Genomic DNA, 25,674 nt, shown 5'->3' with positions numbered 1-25,674 from the left:
CAGTAGTCACATTATTTAAATTTGAATTCAAATGAATTAAAAATTAAATCAAATTAAAGATTTAGTTCCACGGTTGTCTTAGCTACATTTCACATGCTAGCAACCACATGTAGATAGTGGCTAGAACATGCTGATAACATCTACATCTTCGTACAAAGTTCTGTCAGAGAACATTGCTCAGGCCTATTTTTATCTCTTATTTTCTAAAATATCTTGAATCTTGTATTAGTTTCATGTTGTTATAACAGATTATCACAAACTTGATGGCTTAAAATAACAGAAATGTGTTCTTTCACAGCTTTGGAGGTCGGAAGTTCCAAATCAGTGTCACTGAGTGAAATCAATGTGTTAGCAAGATCACACTCCCTCCAGAGAAAGTCTGTCTCTTTGCTTTCCCATTCCTGGTAACTGCTAGCATTTCTTGGCTTACCACCATATCACTCCAGTCTCTGGATGCAAGGTGTTCACATTCACTCCTCCTTTCCCATCTGTGAAATCTCCCCCTGGCTACCTCTGATAATGACACATGCGATTGCACTTAGTGTTCACGTGGCTAATGTAAAATCTTCTCTCCCTGCCATGATGGTTAATTTAGTCACATCTACAAATACTTACACACTTACAGCTTGCAAGAATGACGTCTTTATGTTATGAGGGGCCATTACCCAACCGACTACATCCAACTGAAATGCTATTTTTTTTTATTTTAATTTTATTTATGTTGCCATGTTACTCCACTGGAAGTATTAACATCATAAATGTTAATACAGTTTCCCAAAGCTATGTGATTTCCCCCCTAAAGGGGCTTATACAGTAGAAAAGTCTGGCTTCCTGATTTGCTTCGGTTATTTTTCCTTGGAAAAGCCCATGATGGCACAAACTCACAACTTTATAAATCTACTTGTAACAATTATATGTCGTCACAGTTTAAGTCCACACCTGTGGACTCTTAAGTAACCTCATTGACAATGTTTGCTTTAAAATTACTATTGTTGAAGAAAGTCACCTCAAAAATGAAATATGTGTCTAGTGATTGTAATGAGAATGAAAAAGAAAGTTGCTTGTAAAAACTATTTAAACCAATCAAGTGGATGATTGATGGATAGATAAATGGGAACCCATAGAAATATGAACAAGATTCTTGAACAAACACTTGAAAAAAACAAGGTATGCATATGACAAATAAGCATAACGTTTTTTAAAAATCAGAAGAAAACTCATTAAAACTAAAATCAGATAAGAAAAACACTCACCATAGTGGCTAAAACTTTAAAGCAATACTAAATATCTTAATTTGTAAGCATCAGAATCTCTAGTTTATTATCTTGGAGACTTTAAATTGATATAACCAATTTAGAAAAATTTGTGTTGTTATTGGCCAAAGGTGAACACAGGTATTTGCTAGCTTATTATTACCACCCCCAGGTCTATGCTCATCAGAAACCTTGTTGGTAATTCTATAGAAATAGCCAAAAACTAGAAATAACTCGAATGTTCATCAGCATGAAATAAACAAGCGATTGTAGAATATCCATATGATAGAATAAAATTGAGGAAAATAAACTAATATCTCTAATATCAGCATGGATAATTCTCAGAAATATGATTTTTAGCTAAAGAAGTTAGGTGTAAAATAATGCATCTTTTATGACTCCATCAGTATGAAATTATTTTAAAAAAAGAACGAATCTATGGTGATACAAATTAGGTGAATGTTTACATTTAAGGAGTTGCAGTAACTGGGAGAAAGCCTGATCAGTGGTTGTGGTGTGTTGATATAATGTTTCTGTTGAACTGTGGATGGTCAGGTGGATGCTACTTTTGTTGGGATTAAAACAGAACAGTGCTAGTGACCTTTGGCACAAGACGACCTGGTTTCCCTTTCAGATCTATCACTCAGGCCACGTGCTTTTGGGTAAATTTTAATGTTTACTATTTTTATTATGATTAACTCTATTAAATTATTTGTCCCACTTAATCTCCCTCAAAGATCATGGCTTTCTCATCCACTGTGTTAATGCTACCATTTAATATATTTTATCACACATGACAACTGCTCATTAATAATTGCTGTTAAAATAAATTGCACATACACATCCATCACAGTTTCCATGAAGAATGTCACGTGTGTGTGTGTGTGTGTGTGTGTGTATGTATTTAGTAACTACATATATATGTATTACTGAATTGCACATACACATTATAGTTTCCATGAAGGATGTCACATTGTGTGTGTGTGTGTGTGTGTGTGTGTATGCACATGTATATATATACATATATATGTGCATATATATGCACATATATACATATATAAGTATATATATATACACACACAAATATATGCATATATATATATACACACACATACACACACATATATATGTGATATTCTTCATGGAAACTATGTGTATGTATACATATATACGTGTGTGTATACATACAATGTGTGTGTATACATATATATACACACACACACACACACACACACATCCTAGTTTCCATGAAGGATGTCACATATATGTGTGTGTGTGTGTGTGTGTGTGTATTTAATACATATATATGTATTCGCTAAATACATACATACATATACATGACATCCTTCATGGAAACTATAATGTATACACACACACACACATACATACACACATCATCATGGTTTCCATGAAGGATGTCATATATATATGTGTATATATATGTGTGTGTGTGTGTGTGTGTATACACTATAGTTTCCATAAAGGATGTCATATATATGTATGTATGTATTTAGTAAATACATATATATGTATTTCTAAATTACACATACACATCATAGTTTCCATGAAGGATGTCACATCCATATATGTGTATGTGTGTATATATACGTATGTGTATACATTTATGTATATATGCCACATATATATGCATGTATGTGTTTACTAAAGCTAAACATGGCTCTTAACAAACTTTGTGATGGTGACAAAAATATCACATTTTGTTCTGGCCTTCCCATCATGATTCTATGCTGAGAGCTAGAGTGTGTGTGAACATCTGCTATAATAAAGTGGTAAACAAATAAACGGTATTTGAGAATTTTTCAATGATTTCCATAACCCCTTTTTTGTAGTTTGCACATAACACTGTTGCCAGTGAATTAATAAGACAGTATTTGGGCATTATTATAGCTAATATTTTTACCAATTTCTGTTAATAAGCTCAAACAGAGGTGAAAGCTACATATATTCTTTAATATAAAATACTATGTGTCTAGTGCATTTTAGAAAGCTTTTCTAACAGGGACATTTGAAATTTCCACTTAGAGTGAACTCATTTCTGTGGGTTTATAGGAATGAGTAGGAAAGGGGCTAATAAGAGACTTTTTGCAAAACATAGAGGAACCAATTCCCCTCCTTGTTCTACCCAGCAGCCTTGCTCTCAGGCAATTGTAAGATCAGGAAGAAAAATTTCTGGAAAAGAGGAAAATATATTTTATAGGGAATTCATATTTTGAAGCCAATGTTTGCAAGTCATGTGTTCGTAGATTAAATTTATACTATCTAGTAGTCTCAAAAAGAAACAACCACAACAACTGAAGACAGTCTTTAAAGCAGTTCTGTGTTGGTATTGCCTTTGCAGAAGTGAATAAGCAAAGATAAATCCTCTCAAGAAGAATCTACCATCAACCTTGACCATCAAACAAAGTTCCACAGATAAAATTTTAACGAAATTGAGGTCACAGTAAAGAATGTGAATAAGCATAAGATAAGGATAAAAAGGACAGACAGGCAAAGAGGGTAAGAAGAAAAAGAGGGAGGAAGAGGAGTAGGAGAAAACAAGTACCATTAGCAAAAATGAGCAAGACAATAGGTAGAAGAATTATAATCCCCTAAAATCCAGATGTTGGAATCCTTAGTTATATGCCTAATGTACTAAAGAAATAACAAGAGAGATTTAACATATGTTTAAGGGATAATAATCTCTTTAGATGACCAAATAGATTTGAAAAAATCAATTACATTTGATTGAGAAAACGTCGTTAACTTTAAAACCCAGTGGTTGGCTTTAATATAAGAAGAGGCATAACTTAAAAGAGACATTTGGTAAACTGGAAGGAACTTCTTCGAAATGTTTGAAAACACATCATAAAGACCCAAATAGCTTGGGGGCAGTGGCTCACGCCTGTAATCACAGCACTTTGGTAATCTAAGGTGGGTGGATCACAAGGTCAAGAGATCGAGACCATCCTGGCCAACATGGTAAAACCTCGTCTCTACTAAAAAAAAAATACAAAAATTAGCCTGGCGTCGTGGTACATGCCTGTAGTCCCAGCTACTTAGGAGGCTGCGGCAGGAGAATTGCTTGACTGAGAGGTGGAGGTTGCAATGAACCAAGATGGTGCCACTGCACCCCAGTCTGAGTGACAAAGCAAGACTCCATCTCAGAAAAAAAAGACCCAAATATATAGAAAACAATATAGTTTTCTCCTTTTTAAATATTTCATAAGACTGGGCAATTTTATTAATAAGCTTTATAATTTTAGTCTATTGAGCAAAAAAACTTTCCAGATCTTCAACCTAAAGTATAATTAAGGCATAGTGACATGTCTCTTAGTTACTGTGTGTATTTACAATATACAGTTATAACATACAAATAAAACAACCTTTTATTATATATATATATATATATATACACATATGTACATATATATATATCAATGAGAAGGTAGTTTGTTGTCAGAGCAAGTAATGTTATATAATTAAAAATAAAACAGCTTACTATTTAAATAAAGATAACGAAACCTGCCACAAATTTAAACAATGTGGTACCCACAGTAAGAACAGCCATAAAGTTCAATTCTGAGCCCAATGCGGCCTTCTCCGTTCCAATCCAGAGGCACCATGCGCACATAGCGGGCGATAATTGGATGCTGTAATTCATGGCGGACCACACCATCAGAGTTAATGTTTCCAGGAAACGCCTGGAAAAGAAACGGTATCTCAAAAATTGGGAAAAATACTTTAGAAACAATCACGTTCTCTATAGGATAGAATAAACACAAATCTTATCCAATGGTAGGGCTTGCAATTTCTTACACCATAAATAATTTGAAGAAAATGACTTCCCTACTATAAATCTGAAAATAAGTCCATTTTTAAATGGAAAACTGGTCAGATTTTCTATGGGTCCTTTCACGGGTGTAAATACATGTTAAAAGAATGAAAGACTATATGGCACCTACTGTTGTGTTCCATACACATTTAAATGAGTTCTAACATTCTGCACTTAATTTATACAATAAATGCTTTTTATAGAATCAAGCCTTATGTTTTGCTTTCTAAAATTCTCCTCCACATTTTCTCCCATTAAACCATTAGAAATTTAAAGATAACATTTCCACACTAGTGAGATAAGAACAATTGAACACGTTGTGAAGAGGTCAGGTTTTCTACCTTTTATTGGAGTAGGCAGATTTAGAGAATTTGTTCAATGGATGAGAAACATGTTCAGTTTTTCTCATTGTAAAAGATTCTGTCAAAAGAATAATTATTCATGAATTTTATCTGATATTGAAAGTTCACATTGTCTTTTTTTCCCCCAATGGAGAACATGTGGATTTTAAGGGGCAGGGGCCATACATAACAATATTTCAACAAGGATTTACAAACTATCCATTTCATAATAAGTTAGAACAAGATAATATGGGATATTCAGGGATGTGTGAAACCATAGGCTCAACTCAAAAAAATTATCATCTGATAAAAAGGAAAATGTCAGTAGAAAGTTATAATTCAAGGAGGATTTAAAGAAAGAAGCTATTATATTTTAGAAGATATAATTCAAATAAATGAAAGCTTGTGCTATTTTTAACATGAGCAGTTTCGACTTCATATATTCATTCTAAATGTCCCTATAATAGATAACTTCAGGTTTTAGCATTATCTTTTAGAAGATATTCTCTTTTAGATTTATTTATCTTAAAATCATACAAATAGAAATTTTTAAAATTATTTTTTAAATAATGAAAAGATGCAACACCAGCATTATATTACATTGTTAATATATTATGTTGTCTTCTTCACCTGAGGATTGAATTTGCTTCTATCTAAAACCAGGAGTTTTGTCTCAAAAAAAAAAAAAAAATCAACTCTAATAATTATTTTTTAAAGTTAGACAACTAATACAAAATTAAGAAAGAGAGATGTTCTTCTTTTTTTTTTCTTCCCTACAGTGTCTTGTATCTTTTATTTTAGTTTCTTATTTTTTTATTTTTATTTATATTTTACTTTAAGTTCTGGGGTACATGCATAGACCCTGCAGAACTGTTGCATAGCTACACACATGCCATGGGCTACAGTAATCAAAACAGCATGGTACTGGCACCAAAACAGAGATATAAACCAATGGAACAGAACAGAGGCCTCAGAAGTAACACCACACACCTACAACCATCTGATTTTTGACAAAACTGACAACAACAAACAATGGGGAAAGGCTTCCCTGTTTAATAAACGGTGTTGGGAAAACTGGCTAGCCATGTGCAGAAAGCTGAAACTGGATCCCTTCCTGACACCTTACACTAAAATTAATTCCAGATGGATTGAAGATTTAAACATAAGACCTAACATCATAAAAATCCCAGAAGAAAACCTAGGCAATACCATTCAGGACATAGGTATAGGCAAGGACTTCATGACTAAAACACCAAAAGCATTGACAACAAAAGCCAAAATAGACAAATGGGACCTAATTAAACTTAAGAGCTTCTGCACAGCAAAAGAAGCAATCATTAGAATGAACTGGCAACCAACAGAATGGGAAAAAAGTTTTGCAATCTACCCATCTGACAAAGGGCGAAGATCCAGAATCTACAAAGAACTAAAATAGATTTACAAGAAAAAAACAACCCCATTCAAAAGTGGGCGAAGGATATGAACAGACTCTTTTCAAAAGAAGACATACATGAGGCCAACAAACATATGAAAAAGATGCTCATCATCACTGGTCATTAGAGAAATGCAAATCAAAACCACATTGAGATACCAACTCACACCAGTTAGAATGGCGATCATTAAAAATCTGGAGACGACAGATGTTGGAGAATATGTGGATAACTAGGAATATTTTTACACTGTTGGTGGGAGTATAAATTAGTTCAACCATTGTGGAAGACAGTGTGGTGATTCTAGACTCTGGAATCTAGAAATAGAAATTCCATTTGACCCAGCAATCTCATTACTGGGTATATACCCAAAGGATTATAAATCGTCCTATTATAAAGACACATGCACGTGTATGTTCATAGTCGCACCGTTTACAATAGCAAAGACCTGGAACTAATCCAAATGCCCATCAATGATAGACTGGACAGGGAAAATGTGGCACATATACACACCATGGAATACTATGCAGCTATAAAAAATGATGAGTTCATGTCTTTTGTAGGGACATGGATGAATCTGGAAACCATCATTCTCAGCAAATGGAGAGAAGAACAGAAAACCAAACACCACATGTTCTCACTCATAAGTGGTTGTTAAACAATGAGAACACATGGACACAGGGAGGGGAACATCACATGCTGGGGTCTGTTGTAGGGTAGGGGGCTAGGGGAGGTATAACAGGGGTTGGGGAGATTGGGGAGGGATAACATTAGGAGAAATACCTAACGTAGGTGACAGGAGGATGGAGAGATGCTTTCAATAAAAAAATACAGAATAGCTTTGGAATTGAAGGCACTGGCTTAAGTTCATCCAAGCGTCACAAATGCAAGTTTGTACATCTGTTATTCAACCTGCATTCCCCAGTCAAATTCTTGCCCTCCAAAATACAAAATGTGTAATGTAAGGCCTAGTAATTACAAGAAGTATATTAAAAGATTTCCTTTGCATTTAAACAATTTTATATAAATGTTAGATGGTACCAGCAATCTACATAATGGATAATATTTAGTCTATAACATGAACTATTACATGTTTTAAAAATTGAGATGTTCTTCAGTGATGATTCCTGCTGTGCTCTTCCTGAATTTCTCCAGTGAGCTGCATATTACCACTCCCTTTTAAAAATAGCCATACCCTTCTGTAATTCTTCATAAAACAAAACTATTTGAGCAGTAGGTCTTGAATTTTAACACTAAACAGAGCATCCTCATTGAATCTTGTTGACACAATTTCATCAGGAAAAAACATTTCTAAAAATACATTTTCTGTCTTTGTAGGTACTTTTCTAGCCAGCTTTTAGTTTTACAAAGAATCCAAAAATCTACATATTCTATGAAACCATGGCTATATTTTAAGATCTCTATTGGTTCTCTGAACCCAATTTTGCTTCAAATGCAAGAACAATTAGAATCCTTTACCAAAATCACTTGAATTAAATCTACAATTGGATATGGGTTCATCTAAAATTTATGATCTTAAATAATGCTCAGCAAAAAACACCAAACAATTTTAACTGGAAAATTAACTATATGCTTAGCATGTTGCTAGGTTTTATGTAAATATTTAGAAAAGCAACACAAAAATTCTCCTGAAACACTGTCCCTAAGATATTTACAATCTCATGAGGCCTGAAATAAAATCTGAAAAAATACTGCAAAGGGCAGCATTAAAAAGAAATATGGAAGTGCATGATGTAACTAGTAATTTTACCTATATTTGGAGTTCTGTGAATGCTACATAATCAGACAAATTCTATAGAGTTAGAGCTCAGCTGCATAGAAGGACAGAGCGGTGTTTGAAAGACAAGAGAGAAAGGGCATCGGATACACTGAAGAATAGGTTGGCATAAAGGAGGATTTCAGACCCAGAGTATAAGACCCAGAGTCCAGAGATAGTTATGCTGAACTTTTGCTCTGTTCGGGTAACCTCTCTAGGACTTAACAAAAAGAACCCTTTCCCTTTTATGTGTCTCATGAAAAGATTTGATGAGCTTATTTGTAAAATGAATTTTTCAACTGAGATTGTAGATTCTCTGAAAACATGAACCAAATGTGTTCAGATATAGGCAACAAGGAATAGGAATAAAGACATAAGTCTGACTGGGAGAAAGTATTTATGTTGAAAAAAATTATAAATGTTTTAACAGCTTCTGTCTGATTAGAAACAATGTAAAATAGCATGTGTTTTTGTTGTTGTTTTAAGAAATGACTATAAAAGCCATATTGATGAGATCCAGGGTAATGGGGAGTCATACTGGGAGTAAGAAGATTAGCATCAAGGAATGTGGTGGTATGGGCAATAAATAAATTACAGACAGATTTGATATCAAAAGAAGAATTATTAACATTTTGAAAGAAGGAAGTAGAAGATATAACCAACCTATTCCAAGATATTAGTGTACAGGCACTGGTGACAGAAAAGGGAAAGAGGGAATGATATGATGAATATCGATTGCTCAACTGCTCAGCAATCTCTTTTCTTTGAGCAACAGCATCTGGATTTTTTTTTTTAATTCACTCTTAATATTCTACTCTTGCTGTATGTGGTGGCTCACACCTGTAATCCCAGCACTTTGGGAGACCAAGGCAGGCAAATCACTTGAGGTCAGGAGTTTGAGACCAGCCTGGCCAACATGCTAAAACCCCCTCTCTACTAAAAATACAAAAATTAGCCAGGTGTGGTGGTGCCTGCCTGGCTCCCAGACACCTAGGAGCCTGAGGCAGGAGAATCACTTGAACCTAGGAGGCAGAAGTTTCAGTGAGCTCAGATCATGCCACTGCACTCCAGCCTAGGTGACAGAGCCAGACTCTTGACAAAAATAAATAAATAAATAAATACATCCACTCTTAACCCATATGATGCTATAGAGGCAGTCACACTATGCACTACTACTAGAGGCAGACACCTAACTCAATGAGAATCAGTTTTAGCCCTTCTGCTAAACGATCCATTCACACATTTACTTATGTATTTATTCAACCACCATTCATTCACTCAGGAGATATTTGAGAACCTTCCATGTAGCAGATATTATTCAAATCAATAGTGTAGACAGAGTTGCAGTTTTCATGGCATTTATATTATTAAAGTACATAGTGAGCTTTTCTTCATAGGCTTGTTGGCCACATGCATGTCTTCTTTTGAAACATGTCTGTTTATGTCCTTTGCCCAATTTTTAACGGAGTTGTTTTTCTCTTGTAAATTTGTTTAAGTTCCTCATAGATGCTGTATACTAGACCTTTGTCAGATGTATAGTTTGCAAATATTTTCTCCAATTCTGTAGGCTGTCTGTTTACTCTGTTGATAGTTTAGTTTGCTGTACAGAAGCTCTTAAGTTTAATTAGATCCCATTTGTCAATTTTTGTTGTGTTAGTGATTGCTTTTCGTGTCTTCGGTATGAAATATTTGCCCATTCCTACGTTCAAAGTGGGTATTGCTATATTGTCTTCCAGAGTTTTTATAATTTTGCATTTTACATTTAGGCTTTGGAGAAAAAGGAAATGCACTATTGGTGAGTGTAGAAATTAATTCAACCATTGTGGAAAGCAGTATAACAATTCCTCAAGAGCTAAAAGCAGAACCACCATTTGACCCAGCAGTTTCATTACTGAGAATATACCCAGAGGAATATAAATCATTCTTCCATAAAGACACATGCATGCAAATGTTCATTGGAGCACTATTCACAATAGCAAATACGTAAAACCAACCTACATGCCCATCAAAGACAGACTAGACAAAGAAAATGTGGTGATACACACACACACACACATACACACACACACACATATGTGCACCATGGAAAAGTATGCAGCAATGAAAAAGAATGAGATGGAGCTGGAGTCTATTATCCTTAGCAAATTAGTTCAGGAACAGAAAATCAAATGCCACATATTTTCACTTAAAAATGGGAGCTAAATGGTGAGAACTTATGAACACCAAGAAGGAAATAACAGATACTGGGGTATCCTGGAGAGTGGAGGGAGAGAAGCAGAAAAGATAACTATTGGGCACTCAGCTTAATACTTGGGTGATGAAATAAACCATATAACAAACCCCTGTGACATGAGAATTTAGCTATTTAACAAACCCTCACATGTACTCCTTAACCCAAATAAATATGTAATATGTATATATTCAATATTTTTGAATATTTTGGATATATAAGACACTGTTACATGTTAATATGTACATATTGTTACATATGATTTATATGTAAATCATATAATTATACAATTACATATATAATTTACGCATCGGCCAGAAAGGCAAATGCCATGAGCATACTGTGCCTGTTTGCGGGGGCAGCAAAGAATCCAGTATGGTTGCAACAGTGTGGAGAAGGAATGAACGGGGGAGAAGATGGAGACGTCAAGGACAGAATGAGGAGGGCCTGTACACGATGATCATGCTCCAGATTTCAGTTACGAGTGGTGGAAGGAAATCTATTGATGAGTTTTAATCAAGAAAGCTATACCTGATATGATTATTAAGACTGAGGGCACTAAAATCTCCCTCTCTGGGTGAAGAGAAATTTCTAGGAGGATAGTAGAAGACAATAGCATAATATAAAATACAAAATGATAGATAATATGATCACAAGTGCTTCAGAGGAGTACGGTTGTTTAGGGAGGAGGGGTTTGGAACAGTGGTGTGGAAGAGCAGCGAGACGCCTACCCCATCCTGGGATTCGCGGTGCACGGCAAGTGAGAAGGAAACAAACAAAGCTGCAGGAATGGAAGTGCTGTCCCCACTGAGTTTCTGTTGGCTGTTTTGTTGTTACAAAGGAGTGGATGTCAGAGAAAGACAGTTAGCACATCTGCGATGACATCATTTGAGAATCTAAATCCAGAGCTTGCTACGGTCTTTGGATTATTTGATCTGTTTCCTTATTTGTTTCTGAGCAACTGACATAATATTGACTAATACAACAATATTTGAAGGGAAAGATACTTAGTGAAGATTTAGATATTCTGCACTTGAGATTTCAAAATTAAAAGATGTTATAGAAATTTGAGGTTTAGAATAATAGTGTTTTATCTAAGGTTTGCCTTTGCTTTATTTATAGACAAATGTATGCTGTATATTTTCTTCAGGATTCACAACATCAATAGTTTTTGCTCCAATGATTATTTTTATTATGATATTTTATTTTTAGGGTCAGGGTCTTGCTCTTATCACCCAGGCTAGAGTACAGTGACACAATCATAGCTAACTGTAACCTGTGAATTTCTGTGATCAAATGAGTCTCCGACCTTAGCCTCCTGAGTAGCTAGGACTATAGGTGCAAACCAATATATTGAGATTTAAGACATTTTTCTAACTGAAGCTTTAAACATTTCAAAAGAATGTCATACGTGTAAACCATTGATTGTCTTGAATACAAAGGTATAAATGTATGTGAAATGTCTCCATAAATATCAGTATTTGATAAGGTAAGAAACATAAAATATGGTGTAGTCATTGATTTAATAAAAATGATGGCTATCATTTATATATATCTTTATTATTTAAAGGGTTCTAGTATAGTCTGTATTGTTTGTACCCTAAAGAAAACTCCGAAATTGTCAGGGATGCTATTTTTTTCAAATCAGAAAACAGAGAAGATAAAAAAACAGGATGTTGAATATCTAGTAAAGAGAAACTTGGTCAATGTAACAAGCTCTTCCACTATCTTTATTTGAGAATCAAATTGTCGGCAGGCTAGGTGGCTCACCTTTGTCATTCCAGCACTTTGGGAGACTGAGGTGGGAGGATCACCAGGTCTGGAGATCGAGACCATCCTAGCCAAAGTGGTGAAACCCCGTCTCTACTAAAATACAAAAAAATAGCTGGGTGTGGTGGCACGTGACTATAGTCCCAGCTACTCAGGGTGCCAAGGCAGGGGACTCGCTTGAACCGAGGAGGTGGAGGTTGTAGTGAGCTGAGGTGGCACCATTGCACTACAGCCTGGCAATAGAGCAAGACTCCATCTCAAAAAATAAAAAATTGTTAGCTAGAAATAAATATATTACCATTTATATACAAATGTACAATATATTTTATTTTTGATATTTAATATATATTTGAATATCAAACTTAAAATTTGATAGATAATTTTTATCATATCACATCTTGGATGCACATTTGATTTCTGGCCTATTTATCAGATGATATATCATGCATTCATATTTTACTTCTCTATTTTTTATTTCTACAAATTTTTACAAAATCAGTGCTATGTTTTCTCCCACATTTACTTAAATCACACTTCTATTGTGATTATCAGCATCAAAACTCTTCTGTGGTTTTAATACAAGTAATTAAAAAGTTTGAATGACACTGTTTACTAAGGAAAGAAAAAAGAGAAAAGGAAGGAAACATTTGTCAGCTAGGGTGCGTCTTATTTAGCAAGTACTAAAGTAAAGACTAAACTGTCACAGGTCTTGAAAAAGAGCATTTTTTCACATGATTTGACCCTTAAAAAATCATTTATGGTTTTTCATATAGGTGTGAAAAGGAAGAAAAAATATCTACAGTTGATTTTTTAATAAAACCTTTAAGATTTGAAAACCTGCATGAAAAATTAAAAACTTAAATCAAAGTTGAATATTTCTTGCATAGAACAATATTCTTTATATTTAGACAAACAGTATACAACAAGTGATTTGCAGATGCATAAAAAATGCCAGCCAAATTGATCACTGAAAGACTAAACAATCCATTTACAACAACTTGTGAATTTCATGTTCTTGTAATCAGATCTCTCTTTGAGGCAGTGATTTGTATATATACTTAGAAGAATCGGGTTTATTACTATTATTGACATAGCATATATGTATCTCACAAAGATTGATATTAAGGAAAGTTAAAATCAATATAATGAAATGTTAAACCTATGGTTCTACTTTTAGAGTTCTTGTCTTATAAATTGTAAAAATATACACCAAAAAATTAGAGCTTTTTAACATATTTTAAGTCATCCGCAATGTTAATTTTAGAATAAACATCACTGAAATTTTAATAACTGAAAATTTTCCACTAGGTGCACCATTTTTCTAGCTAAAGCAGCATTTCAGATGGTCTAAGAAGCAGTGAAACAAAGCATTTCTGCAAAGAACCAGATAGTAAGTATTTCAGGCTCTGCAGGTCACATGCCTCTCTACTCCATATTATTATTCTTCCTTTTTTTTTTTTCTTAAATACACTGTGAAATGTGAAAACTATTTATAGCTCACAAACTTTAAAAGAGCAGGTGTGGGCAAGATTTGTCCCATGGGCCACAGTTTGCCAGCCTATGGACTAAGAGTCTTTGAAATTACTAAATCCTTCTTGCAAGTTAGAGAGGATGCAAAAGTCTAAGACTTTCCTTTCCAGCCAGTTGACATTTAAGGACCAGTAAACTTTGGAAAATATTTCATAATTCCTTGAAGCACATAATTTATCAAATTGGAGGAGACTATGTAAGTTATTAAAAGTACGCTGTGTGTGATGCATGAACTAACAGTTTTTTCTTGAATCTACTATTACGGGGCTTGAAGTGTAACAGAAATTATTTTATGATGAGAATAAGTCTATTTATTACTCACTAAAACCTCACTTTTTAGGAGACCTAACGTAAAAGATCACAAGCTCCTATAGCAAACGAATGAGACTCTGTATCTTCACGTAAAAGTTTCACTTAAGACTAAAAAAGTGCCTAAAACAATTAGCTATTGTGTAAGTAAATCTAGGAAGCTCTTAGCGTACTGACAACAGGTTCCATAGGTGGGAAATTTAGTCAGAAAAACAACAAGAACAACTTGAATTTCATTTCCTAAAGTGAGACATCTTATTTGCTTAAAATATAAACTCTATGGCATTGAAACACATATTGACCATTCTTTACGATAATGTACTAAACCTGTGATCGCTATAATCACTTCCCTTTAATTGAAATTTTATTTCTTGCCAGATATTTTAGATTTTATTTTCCCCATGCCAACAACTTATATAAAAATGTAGAAATAGATTTTCCATTTTGTGGCCTTGATCTGAGCTTGATCTTACCTTTGAGGAAGGTAAGAAGGATCTTCATCAAATACTGCACCTGTTACCTTCCCAATCTGGCCCCTTTCTCTGGAGTCTCTGCTCATCAGTTTCATCTAGCTGGCTTCACACATCCTGTAGGACTCAGCTCAGACAGCACTTCCTGACAGGAAGGACTTTGCCTCACCACACCTCAATACCCTAGTTTGTAGGGTGCTCAGGACTTGTTTTATGAGTACCAGTTGAGAGTCTATGATGAAAGCAGAATCTGATCAAAATGGGAAGTGGGGCCAGGCGCAGTGGCTCACGCCTGTAATCCCAGCACTTTGGGAGGGTGAGGAGGGCAGATCACGGCGTCAGGAGTTCGAGACCAGCTTGACCAACATGGTAAAACCCAGTCTCTACTAAAAATACAAAAATTAGCCAGGCATGGTGGTGCATGCCTGTAATCTCAGCTACTCAGGAGGCTGAGGCAGGAGAATCCCTTGAACCTAGGAGGCAGAGGTTGCAATGAGGCAAGATAGTGCCACCTGCACTCCAGCCTGGGAGACAGAGTGAGACTCTGTCTCAAAAGCAAACAAACAAAAAGACAGAATGTGATAAACAAGGGGGTCAGAGAAGTGCTGTGTAGAGAAAGGTGGGGTCCCTGGCCGGGGCTCCACCCTCAGGCCTATGCCCAAGACCCTAAGTGTGGACAGGCATTTTCGTTTTCACACCCAAATGTTTCATTTTCCAAGACCACTCTGGCCCGCCACGCCCCTCATCCTGTGCCTATAAAAACCCGCAGACCCTAGCAGACACAGACACAGGTGGCTGGACGTCCAGAGCGGCAGAGGAGTACAAGAGTACAGCAGAATCCCGCCAAGGGCACTTGCAGGAGAGTCTGGCGGCTGGGTGGCCCAACTCCAGGAGAAGACCACCTTCCCACTCCATCCCCCTCCTGACCTCCCCATCCACCTCGCTGAGGCCTGCTTCCACTCAGTAAAACCTCACACCCATTCTCCAAGCCCACAGGTGATCCTATTTTTCTGGTACACCAAGGCAAGAACCCAGGATACAGAAAGCCCTCTGTCCTGGCAACAAGGCAGGGGGTCTAATTGAGTTGTTGAACACAAGACGCCTGCACACTGCAAAACTAAAACAGTGCACTGTAACACACATTCACTGGGGCTACCAGAGCTGTAAACACTGAACCCTAGACACCGCCATGGGGTTGGAGCTCCACAACCTTCCTGCCTGCAGGCTCCCCATTTGGTTTGAGCAGCCGGGCAGGGAAGAAGCGAGCCACAGCCCCATCACAGGCCCTGCAAGGGGCATATGAGGAAACTCCTGTATCAAATGCAGTAAATAAACCACCTAAAACCAAGATGGCAAAGAAAGCAACCTCTGGTTGTCCTCACTGTTCGTTATCCACCAATTATAATTCATTAGCTGCTAAATGGCACCCCCACCAGCACCAAGACTTTACAAATGCCGTAGCAATGCTGGGAAGTTACTTTACATGGTATAAAAAGAGAGGAATCCTTGGTTCGGAGAAGCCCCCACTCCTTTTCTAGAAAATTCATAAATTACCTGCCCCTTATTTAGCATATAATTAAGGAGTAGCTATAAATATAGCCAGCCAGCAATCCGCAAGTGGCACTCTGCGTATGTCCTGCTCTGTCTAGAGAGGCCATTTTTCTGTGCTCTTGTTACTCTAAGAACCTTGCTTTGCTTGCACTTTGTTGGCTCACTCTTGAAGTTTTTCCTGTGCGAAGAAAATAACTCTCCCGTTTAAGCCCCAATTTGAGAGTTTGCCTGTATCAAGAGCATCCTGTATTTCTTTTTCCCTTTCACTCAATTGTGATTACTTCATGATGTTTTTGATCAATTCCCTGGCTGATTCAGAAGTATGTAACTCAGCTGTGAGGTTTCAGACCACATCTCTTTGGTCCTGTGTTTCTGATGACCACAGTGTTCAGTGGTCAATAAATGTGCTTAAATAAATGAATATAAATGTGCATTTCCAAATTCCCATTCATTATTATTTCATAGGCTCTTGTTATTTCTGGATGGACAAAAACCAGTTCTGTTACCATTGGTAGTTAAAAACCATCATATATTTGATAATATCTTACAGGAGAATAATGTAGAGCATGCTAGACTGACTAAAAAAGACAACAGAGTAATATATAAGGCTTTCCTAGTGGTAGGGGGGAGTGGCTAGGTGTCAGAGATCATGGATAAAAAGAAAACAATCATGCAAAAATCTGGAGAGAACAGCTAGGAGAGATGTAAAAATTAACCTCCCACCCCAATCAAATCTAGCTTGTTCACTTGAGTAATTCACTTGAACTCTGCTAAAAATATACTCTTTGATTGAAAAACTATGTCAAACATTGTGAGACATGCCGAAGTATTCCATATGTATATGCATAAATATCCTATCTGGATACTACTGCTCTTGACCCAAAAAACACATCTTATCTTCTTGATTTTGACAATGTTGTGAAAGCATTTTAGAACTATCTTACTAGAAGCATTAATTAAGAACAGTATTATTTTGCAAGCAATAATTTGACTGAAAATCAATAAAGTAAAATCTTAAAAATCGGATTCTTGAATCCTTTTTATTATTTAGAGGGATCACATGATAATGGTATTCGATAGATTTCATTCTTTGTGCTCATCTATTCTCAGCCTACTCAACCAATGGACTATCTTTTTAAGGGCTTCATTGCCTCCCATAGTTTATTTATCTCCAGTCTAGGTCCCTGGCATAAGAATCATGGATTCCTTTCTTACTCTCTGACTCTCTCTTCTTCCTTCTCTCCAACTTCCTTCCTTTGTCTCACTCCCTTTTTTCTCTTTCTCTCTTTCCTTCCATCTTTCATTTCCTTTTTATTTCCTTACTTCCATCCTTTCTTGTTTCCTTGTTTCCAGTGGTTTACTATAATACATGATTTTTTACCCAAATCGCATTTCAGTATGGAAGGAAAAGGGCAGAAAAGCACTGCTCCACATAGTCATTCAGGGATCCAGGCTCACTGGTTGTCGTTATCAACATCTGATTCTTAAGTCCACCAAAGAAATAGAAGACAAAGCATATAGGAATAAACTTAGGGTTTATGGCCAGATTTGATACAGAATGCATCACTTGTGCACACATTCCACTGGTCATGTATCATACTGGTCTTAACCTTAGTGTTACAAATATGTGCCACAGAAGGAAAGTAAAACAGATTTGATAAATGCATAGCAGGGTTACATGATGCTTACTTTGAAATTCTGTGCTTATCTATGTCATAATACTTATAATAATGAATAGTAAAATTATAATGTTTATTATCTGATCTCTGAGTGAAACTGCAGACTGTTCAGGGACCAATACTTCATTTTTATAAAAAAGAATGATAATAATTTTTAATATAGTAAACTGAAAATATCTTACATAAATAGCTTGATTAGTTTTGAGAAATGCATTGATCCATGTGATCCCCACTCCCTATCAAGATATAGAACATTTTATTATCCCAGAAATTAGTCTTATCAATCCCATCAGTCAATATTCTTTTCAATTAATGTACTCCTCACCCTATGCATACAGTTTCCTAATTTCTATAACCATAGTTAATTTTTCCTTTTGTTTTAACAGAGTCTTGATCTGTTGTCCAGACTGGAGTGCAGTGTCATGGTCTTAGCTCACAGCAACCTCCACCTTCCAGGTTCAAGTGATTCTCCCACCTCAGCCTCCTGAGTAGCTAGGACTACAGGCACAGGCCACCATGCTTGGCTAATTTTTGTATTTTTAGTAGAGATGGAGTCTCGCCACATTGTCCAGACTGGTCTTTAACTCCTGACCTTAAATGATCCATCCAGTTGGCCTCCCAACCTTCTAGGATTATAGACATGGGCCTCTGTCGCAGCCAATTGTCCCTTTTCTTGAACTTCACAAGAAAGTAATGAAACATCACTGGCTTCTTTCACTCAAAATAATTTTGTTAAGATTCCCCCATATTTTTATTATCAGTAGTACATTTCTATTTTTCTGTGTAGTATTTCATCATATAAGTTTACTACAACCTGTATTCATTTTTGTGTTGTTGGACAATGGCATGTTCCCAGTTATTTACCATTATAAATAAAATTGCTGTGAGCATTTGTATAAATGCCTAGGAGAATTTCTGGGTTATAGAGTGGATGCATATTTGAATTTCTAAGATATTGACAAATAATTTTTCTCAGATGCTAATCTAATATAGCATTAGAAATCTATTTTTAATTTTATTAAAGTATATTATTTTTCTTCCAAACATCCTTTAATTTTTTCTTTATCCTTCACGTCAAGCCATAAGAAAGGATGAAAATAAATAGATAAATGATATCCATTTTGTGATATTTTAAATAAATATCTAGACAAACTAAGAAAAATAAATGTAACATTATCAATCTTGGCAATGTTAAAATATAACCTAAATGGCAGAGATTTGGAGGTAGAAACAGATAAGAAGATGTGATGGAAATGACATGGTAAATAATATATTCATCTTCTAAGTAAAGAGTCAAATAATATTACCAAAATTTGATAGACAAGTAGACCAATTTGTAAGTATATTATTAAATGTAACAAAATTAACCAATAGAGAATTAAACATATTTGTTATATATATTTTTAAGACAAGGTCTTGCTGTGTAGCCCAGGCTGCAGTGCAGTGGTGTGATCATAGCTCACTGCAGCCTCAAACTCCTGGGCTCAAGCAATGCTCTGACCTTGGTCTCTTAAAGTGCTAGGATTATAGTCATGAACCATCATGCCTGGCCTTAGTATAATTTCTAAAAATAGCCCAGGTGTGTGGAAAGTAAGTTAGCTAACTAGTAACTGATCCAAGAAGTCATTAACCAATAGGTAATTTCTAAGTTGATAAGTGAACAAACTGATATATGAAAGTATATAGGCAGAATTGAACAGGAAATAAGAAGATATTGCAGAAAAAATAACTTTGCTATTAAAAGAATTTATTTCTGTACAAATTAATTAAAAATATATATCTATATACTAGCTTGATAAAAACATGAAAAGCCTAAAACAATTGTTGTGTAGGAGGGTGTCTAAAAATTTGGCTTTAAAATTTCTGGCATATTACATAACTGGAGACAGAATTAGTTGCAAGGTTCATCTTATCTGTTAAAATAAAACCTAGAACCTAGAAATAGAAATTCCATTTGACCCAGCAATCCAATTACTGGGTATATACTCAAAGAACTATAAATCATTCTACTAAAGACACATGCACATGTATGTTCAATGAAGCCCTGTTTACAATAGCAAAGACCTGGAACCAACCCAAATGCCCATCAGTGATAGACTGGACAAAGAAAATGTGGCACATATACACCATGGAATACCATACAGCCATAAAAAATGATTAGTTCGTGCCCTTTGTAAGAACTTGGATGAATCTGGAAACCATCATTCTTAGCGAACTGACACAAGAACAGAAAACCAAACACCACGTGTTCTCCTTCATAGGCAGGTATTGAACAATGAGAACATGGGGACTCAGGGAGAGGAGCATCATACACTGGGGGCAGTGGAGGGGGCCAAGGGAGGGACAGCAGGGGGTGGGAAGGGTGAGGAGGGATAACATGGGGAGAAATGCCAGATATAGTATGCACCTATGCAACAACCCTGCCTAACCTGCACATGTACCCCAGAACCTAAAGTAAAATAAAAATAAAAATAAATAAATAAATAAATAAAATTAAATCTAACCAGTTTCTTGAAGAAGCATAATACTCAAGGTACTGAGCCCAGAAAGAAACTTCCCAAATCCTCACATAAGAGAAAATATGCTGCATGAAGAATGAAACATTCAAGAAGATATGTATTAAAAGAGCGACAAATTTTATAGAAAATACATTATAGTTTTCCACAATGTAGCCCCATGGAAAAATGCCAAACCTCAATTCAGTAAATACAAATTTATAGCAGTAACCAGAACTTTTGATGCAGGTATTCAGCTCCCTACTGACAAGCTTACTGTAGAAATTGTTTAGAGTATATAAAAGAAGAGATAAGACTGCATTGCCTTCAGGTTATTCTCCAAAAACATTGCTTTTCTCAGGTATTTGATAAGTATTAATGGAAGCAAAAATGAGAATATACTCCTTGGAAAGTACCTGAGGTTGAACTTTTTTCTAAATGTGGAACCAAGTGCTTTTTATAAGCATACAATCAATGAAATTATCAAGTTTTATTTAATGTGAGAATTATTTGTGATAGTAAGGTAAATTATCATCTTTAAATTGCATCTTTTTCAAAATGTGAAATTCTTTAGTTGGATAAATTTATGCCATGAAGTATTAATAATTCTAATACTAAATGTATTGTCTGATTTGAGCATGAATAATAACTTTACTTTTCCTCAATTTAACATGATTCCATTTTTATTATCTACTGCCTGATTAATACCAGGTAATGTTTCTGCAAAATGCAGAAGAATCCAAATAAGTGACAATTCTTTGGTTTACAGACGTCATTTTTTCCAGTATATTTGGATCTCATCTTTCATGGGAAGAAAAACAAAACCCTTCTACATTGTTTCTCCATTTGTATTATGTGTAGTTTTCCATTCCCTTTAACTGCAAAACTTCTCAAATAAATGATGTTTGCTCTGCTTTTCCCCTCTCTTCCATGCTTTAAGCTTTAGCAATTTGTTTGTTGCTGTTTCTTCTTTTGAAACAAATGAGAAAAATCACTGATTATAATGAAATCATCCTTAAAAAATTTTTTTCTTGAATGAGTTTCTAACACTTAAAAATTAGGAGATTTCATAGAAAACCCCAGATTTCTGTGGTCTTTTGAAAATCAGACACTGTAGCCTCACTGGACCCCCAATCCTATAGTCATGTTCTCCTGGAATCTTTCTCTTTGAAGAACATACCTATTTTGCATATTTCTATTTGATTTCCAATTGTTTCTCCATTAACTTTGTTGGATTTTTTTTTTCTTTTTCTATGGATTGTTAAAGGTCATGCTGTTCTCTCCTCTTTCTCACAAGTGACATCATCTTTTCATCTTCAAAAGTCCAACAGGAATATTTTGCTATCATTATCTGTTTCCTCTACTACCTGTATTTATTTTCTGACCTCCTCAGAACCTGGTAGCTTTATGCATAATCAGTCCAATCTGGAAATATCTCAAATGTGTATTTACTGACATATGGATTAATAAAGTGTGGTCTAGCCACAATTAACTACCCAACTGGCTTTGTTTCACAGTCTAACAAGGGACACATCCTCCTTGGGCTGTTTAATCCCATCTTCTCATCCAACTCTATTCTCCCTTTCTGTTAGCTGTACTTCTAAGGTGCTGTTGTATTCCTTGAAATCTCTCTCAGCCTTTAATTCAACAAACCTAAAGTTTTGATTTCAGGTTGAAAAATAAAGAAAACAAAAAACCCCACCAAACGTCTTTTAACTAACTCACCTTTCCAACTCACTTCTTCAATTACAATATTGTATTCTTTTTTATTGACCTCCCAAACCTCTTGAAGAGGCAATTTCATATCCAAACTTCCCCAGATATAAGCTCATTTCCATCTCTCTCCTATTGTCCTACAATTAGTCTCCCGCATTAATAAAGTGAAATCTAAGCCTTCTTGATCAGTTTTCACCTTATGGAAACTTTTTGGTGCACTTGGTATTCCTATAATGCCTTTTTCTCCATGAAAATATAATCCCATTTTTATTCTTGGATAAGAATTGCTCTCTGACTTCTTCAACTCAATCTCCTTCTAGGAGATCTCATGCCAATCCAAATATTGGAGATTGAGTCCCATATCCACATCTCCAGTCCTAAGTTAGATTTTCAGCTAGGCCAGAATTTCCCACTTTCTATTACACTTATTTATTTGAATGGCTGCAAGATGTTAAGAAATTACCTTTTTATCATCAAAACTTTATTTTCTATTTTCCACCCCCACTGTTTGCTGATGGGCAGAATCTCTGTCACATCCATGGCTCTTGTTCTCCTTCCCTCACATCCACAATGTCCCAGGTGCTGTTCGTCCTGCCTCTCTAGTAATGGCTTTCACACTTGCGACCACCATATTTTGCCAAACATTCCTTCTCCCCTAATAACTCTCAGAATGCTCTCCCTGCAGCCGCTCCTCCAATTCGCGTTATATACTATCCAAAAGGGAAATCTTTTGAAATAAAAATCTCACTCTGTGAGAATCTAATTATTTAACCTAAAGTACAGTTGCAGGTTGCCTTTGTTCATACCTTGTCAACTCAATACATTGAAATAATAATTTGCACAATTATTGTCCTATGTTTTGTTTATAGGATGCTAAATGATCCACTTAACAGATTCTTTTCAACAAATTAACATAATTGACTTAACTGAAGAAAAGTATTTGTTATACTGGCACCATCCATATACAACCATTGGGTTGTTTTTAGAATTTGAGTTAAGTAGCTGGTTATACAGCTCCTGATTTACAGAAGATATATACATTTTCCATCTTTAACGTTTTCTTTTATAATGAAAGGTTGATTCATTTCTCATGTAATGTGATGGGTATTACTAGAGTGATGCTATATTTCCTGGTACGTATGAAAATTGTATTTGCTTTCTTAGCTGAATAATTTAAACCTTTATATAGATGGCCACCACTTTAACTTCTGAACACATTTTCCTCATTAAGGGGAAGGAAGAGTGACATGAGGAAGACAGCACACATTGAAGGTAAGTAAATTCTCTGATGTGAAGCTATTTTCATAAAATGTTATCCAGAGCAAGGTTTTTTTGTTTTGTTTTCTTTTGTTCTCTCTCTCTTTTTCATTTTGTTCTGTTTTGTTTCGTTTTTCCTCCTGGAGTAATCAGATGTGATAGATGCAGGTTTGCAATAATTTTAAGGACTTTTTTTTTTTTTTTTAGCACTGAAACAAAGCTAATAAGCAATGGGTTTTTTCTGCCAATTACATACAAACAGAGATTCTGAGGAATAAATAGAGGTCTTATTCTGAATCTGCCTGTTTGAATAATTGTACCCAAAAAAATCAAGAAACAGGTCTTTGTCACCCAACCTTGGTGTTCTTGGACTATGTGTATCCCACTCTATGCCCTTTTCTGTTTACCTAGATTTATCCCGGGAAGAAGGAAATATTCAATTGACTTCTGAAAATATGTTCAAACTTCCCAGTCCCAGACATATTTAAAAAGTATTTTTAAAGGCAATATTGTTTAGAAAACCTGTTGTTGATGACACAATATTCCTGGGTCATTATAGAAGGGAGGAGGTGAGCTGCATTATCTCATTGGTCTAAATTTCCTATCAAACTGGGCCTCAGACAGTGTATATGAATAAGAACAAATGCACTAAGAATGCAGCACAGTGTGGCAGACTGGTATTTTTTTCCAAATGGACAGCATTAAGTGGATCAACTCAAATAGTAAAGGAAAACTCCATAGAATGAGGAGATACAGGGCCCAGTGGTTTTGTGAGCTGTATAGTGTTTCAATAAGATAATTAACAATCAAGGTCAAGACATAGCTTGCCCACATCTATCATTCCAGACTAGACCTTTTAACCCTGTCGCTTTTCTATTGTGTTTTTAAATTCACCCTAATTAGGCATTCAAAATCTAGTTCCACTCTAGTTCAATGAAGTCTACAATAGAACAACAGAAAAAAATATTTAAAAATATATTAAATATTTTTAAACAACTTATATAAATAGTCAGAAGCTTCTGGCATTTATACTGGTATCTTGGTGATGATTGCATCAAGTGTGATAGCTCATCCTAGGATTTGGGATCATCTATGATACATGTAAAATCTATTTTTCCCAATCATCTACCATCACCTACAAACATTATGTACTTCATCTATACCATCATCCCATTGTCTTAATCCTGTTTTATATTCTTCATTTTCTCACACTACCTACTATAGCAGGTATTTCTCACCTGCTACAGTAGGTAGTGTGAGAAAATGAAGACCGGCTTTCTGTCAACTTAATTTTTTTCTAGCTAAATTCTATGTATCATTGATGACCTCTATCAGCAACTATCTCTTTTATGCCTCAATTTTGACTAGAACTAATTAGTTGTGAGTTCTTCCAGCTCTGAAATATCATTAGTAAATTACTTTCTGCTTCATATTGTAAAAATTCACACACTTATTTTATTCTCATATTATATTTAAACCATGTTGACTAGGGACCAACCATTTTTATTCATCTGTATTCTTTCTGCCTAGACTTCTGCCTTATACGCAATGGGCAGGAGGGTCACTGAATATAAAATGAATTAATAAATAATAAGTCCTTAATATCAAGATCATGATGAATATTCCAATACTGACAGCTCCACCCATGACATCAAACACACTTAAAATTTAATCTATAAAGGAAGCCTTTCTAGGAAAGTTACGTGGAACTGATGCAGTGCCTTTTTTGTTTGTTTGTTTGAATTTATGTTGCATTTGCTTATTATTGTTTTTTGGGAGAATTATTTTGGTAGTACTCCCAACTTGGGAGATATCTAGAGAAAAAGTCTTATACCATAAATTAACATTCAGTCAACTATCATGCATTTGTTGACTGTTAAAGTGTGAAACAATACATAAGACAAGTCCAAGGAGACAGTACCACACCAGAAAATAAGAACATGTAGAAATGCTGTTTGACACTCGGCTTAACTGGCTGCACTTGAGAGAAAATAAATATTCCTTAGTGATATATATATATATATATATATATAT

The 25,674-nt window shown here is 35.3% G+C and overlaps 1 protein-coding gene across 1 annotated transcript in view; it reads right to left on the bottom strand.

Annotated features, from left to right (window-relative positions):
* CNTNAP2 (contactin associated protein 2) overlaps nucleotides 1-25,674 on the bottom strand; it is a 1,742,807-nt gene that overhangs the window by 1,375,076 nt on the left and 342,057 nt on the right. Inside the window, exon 4 of the mRNA XM_017502914.1 lies at nucleotides 4,807-4,954. Coding sequence (XP_017358403.1) covers nucleotides 4,807-4,954 — 148 coding nt within the window. The remainder of the gene's footprint in view (nucleotides 1-4,806; nucleotides 4,955-25,674) is intronic.

Source organism: Cebus imitator, unplaced genomic scaffold (assembly GCF_001604975.1).
Source record: "Cebus imitator isolate Cc_AM_T3 unplaced genomic scaffold, Cebus_imitator-1.0 Scaffold304, whole genome shotgun sequence".
NCBI lineage: Eukaryota > Metazoa > Chordata > Mammalia > Primates > Cebidae > Cebus > Cebus imitator.
Note: the sequence above shows the minus strand (reverse complement) of the source record. Positions and strands in the feature narration are given on the sequence as shown.